A 2,386-nucleotide genomic window follows, 5' to 3' on the forward strand; every position below is an offset into this window, starting at 1 on the left:
GGAGATCATTGTATGATGGAGGTCTGATGAGGCCGCCATAGAAGTGTGGAGGTCAGGGAGGTCACCCACCAATCCAGAGGAGGTCCCACTATCCGTCCCCAATGCTGGCGCCCCTGGTCTCCTAAATCCTGGGGTCATGGGAGGTGCTATTGGGGTCATGGGAGGTGCTAGAGGGGTCATGGGAGGTGCTATTGGGGTCATGGGAGGTGCTATTGGGGTCATGGGAGGTGCTAGTGGGGTCATGGGAGGTGCTAGTGGGGTCATGGGAGGTGCTAGTGGGGTCATGGGAGGTGCTAGAGGGGTCATGGGAGGTGCTAGAGGGGTCATGGGAGGTGCTAGAGGGGTCATGGGAGGTGCTAGTGGGGTCATGGGAGGTGCTAGTGGGGTCATGGGAGGTGCTAGTGGGGTCATGGGAGGTGCTAGTGGGGTCGTGGGAGGTGCTAGTGGGGTCATGGGAGGTGCTAGAGGGGTCGTGGGAGGTGCTATAGGGGTCGTGGGAGGAGCTAGTGGGGTCGTGGGAGGTGCTAGTGGGGTCATGGGAGGTGCTAGAGGGGTCATGGGAGGTGCTAGAGGGGTCATGGGAGGTGCTAGAGGGGTCATGGGAGGTGCTAGTGGGGTCATGGGAGGTGCTAGTGGGGTCATGGGAGGTGCTAGTGGGGTCATGGGAGGTGCTAGTGGGGTCATGGGAGGTGCTAGTGGGGTCATGGGAGGTGCTAGTGGGGTCATGGGAGGTGCTAGAGGGGTCATGGGAGGTGCTAGTGGGGTCATGGGAGGTGCTAGTAACATGCGCTGTCATTGGCTCTCCTCCGGACCTTCCACTCTGATGTATGTTCTATGTGGATGTCACCATTGTATGTAAACCAACAACTCATCCTACATGTGTGGTGTGCTAGGAGAAAATACTCCACGTATGTACGGGGCTCTGGCCACTTAGACCCCGTTCACATTGAGCGATTTATCGCGCTCCAATGCAATCCAATGGGGCAAAGGGTCGCGGGTCGTGTGTCGCTACAGCAGGACCCTTTTTGGAGCGTATTTAGCCGCTATTCTCGCTTTCTCAATGCAAGCTTGAACGCCACATCGCGCGGCAAATCTCGCGATGTCGCGCAATATGCAAATCGCGCGACAAACGCGCGATTTGCATATCGCACAGTGGGAACGGGGCCTTAAGGGAAATTAAGCAACTTTTCAGCTAATAACTATGGAGGGGGGGGCCCGGTGAAGGGGGGGGGCCCGGGAAGTGTATAGCGCAGACATGAGACGCGGCGTATGAAAGGAGTACCGGGATGGCTTTACTGAGCACCCCGCTGTCCCATTCAGGCCCATCCAGAGGGGGCCGCCGGCGACTTTGATGTGTGTGAGCCGCAGAGAAAAGTAGGGACTAATCCTGGAAGTCCATCGGGGGAGGGGCCGGCCTGACATTAACCTCTTCCCCGCTGATACAACACACACCGCCATTCACAGCTTAACCTCTGACCCCGCCGCGGGCCGATGGCTAATTGTGAGCGACACCCCCTGCCGGGGGGACAACTTAATACCTCAGATGATGGCGGCAAAAACAGCGCCGACTCCCGTACAGTGTATATAATGGAGGGGAGTATATACAGACAGGTCACCAGCAGTGACATCACCGCCCTCCAGATATATGATACAGGGGTGACATCACCACCCTCCAGATATATTATACAGCAGTGACATCACCGCCCTCCAGATATATGATACAGCAGTGACATCACCGCCCTCCAGATATATGATACAGCAGTGACATCACCGCCCTCCAGATATATGATACAGGAGTGACATCACCACCCTCCAGATATATATGATACAGGGGTGACATCACCGCCCCCCAGATATATATTATACAGGGGTGACATCACCGCACCTGCCGGCATCAGACTGATCACTGGGGGGAGTGGAGACTGAGGAAATCCTGCAGCAGACTGATGACATCATCTCAGCCTAGGACGGCCTCTGATTTGGGTTGATAGGAGGTGGGGTATATGAGAACAATGGTCCTGATGAGGAATGATGAGGACTTGTAGTTACTGTCGGGTCCTCCTAGGAGGAGTTTGGACTGTAAGTGTCTTCAGGCGATCCCTCAGAGATGACACTATAGGGATCCTGAGGGCTGCCGTGTGCTCCTCTGAGTCTAGTTTCACTTGTTTGCTATTGGTTCTGACTGCCTGACATTGGTGCTCCGCCCACCACACACCCCCGACGCTCCTCAGTGGCCACTCCCCCATGGTACACTGTGTACAGCGCGGTCTCCGTGCAGAAGACGTTTCTCGCAGGTTCCATCTTCGTGTCCCCTCAGTAGTCGGATTGTCAGCTCTTCAGGGAAGTTGTCACTATGACATCACATCCTGCTCGGCTCTGATCCCGG

At 56.1% G+C, this 2,386-nt stretch overlaps 1 protein-coding gene across 1 annotated transcript; it reads right to left on the minus strand.

The window, feature by feature from the left end:
* Nucleotides 1-121: 121 nt before the first annotated feature.
* Nucleotides 122-2,301, minus strand: LOC108801548 (putative protein TPRXL). Its single transcript, XM_018573437.1, has 2 exons — nucleotides 2,216-2,301; nucleotides 122-734 (listed from the first exon to the last, which is right to left on the minus strand). Exons 1-2 carry the CDS (start codon nucleotides 2,299-2,301, stop codon nucleotides 122-124), a joined length of 699 nt encoding a protein of 232 aa, XP_018428939.1.
* Between the last annotated feature and the right edge of the window lie 85 nt (nucleotides 2,302-2,386).

The sequence above is a fragment of the Nanorana parkeri genome, unplaced genomic scaffold (assembly GCF_000935625.1).
Source record: "Nanorana parkeri isolate BGI_ZX_2015 unplaced genomic scaffold, ASM93562v1 scaffold2379, whole genome shotgun sequence".
NCBI classification, from domain to species: domain Eukaryota; kingdom Metazoa; phylum Chordata; class Amphibia; order Anura; family Dicroglossidae; genus Nanorana; species Nanorana parkeri.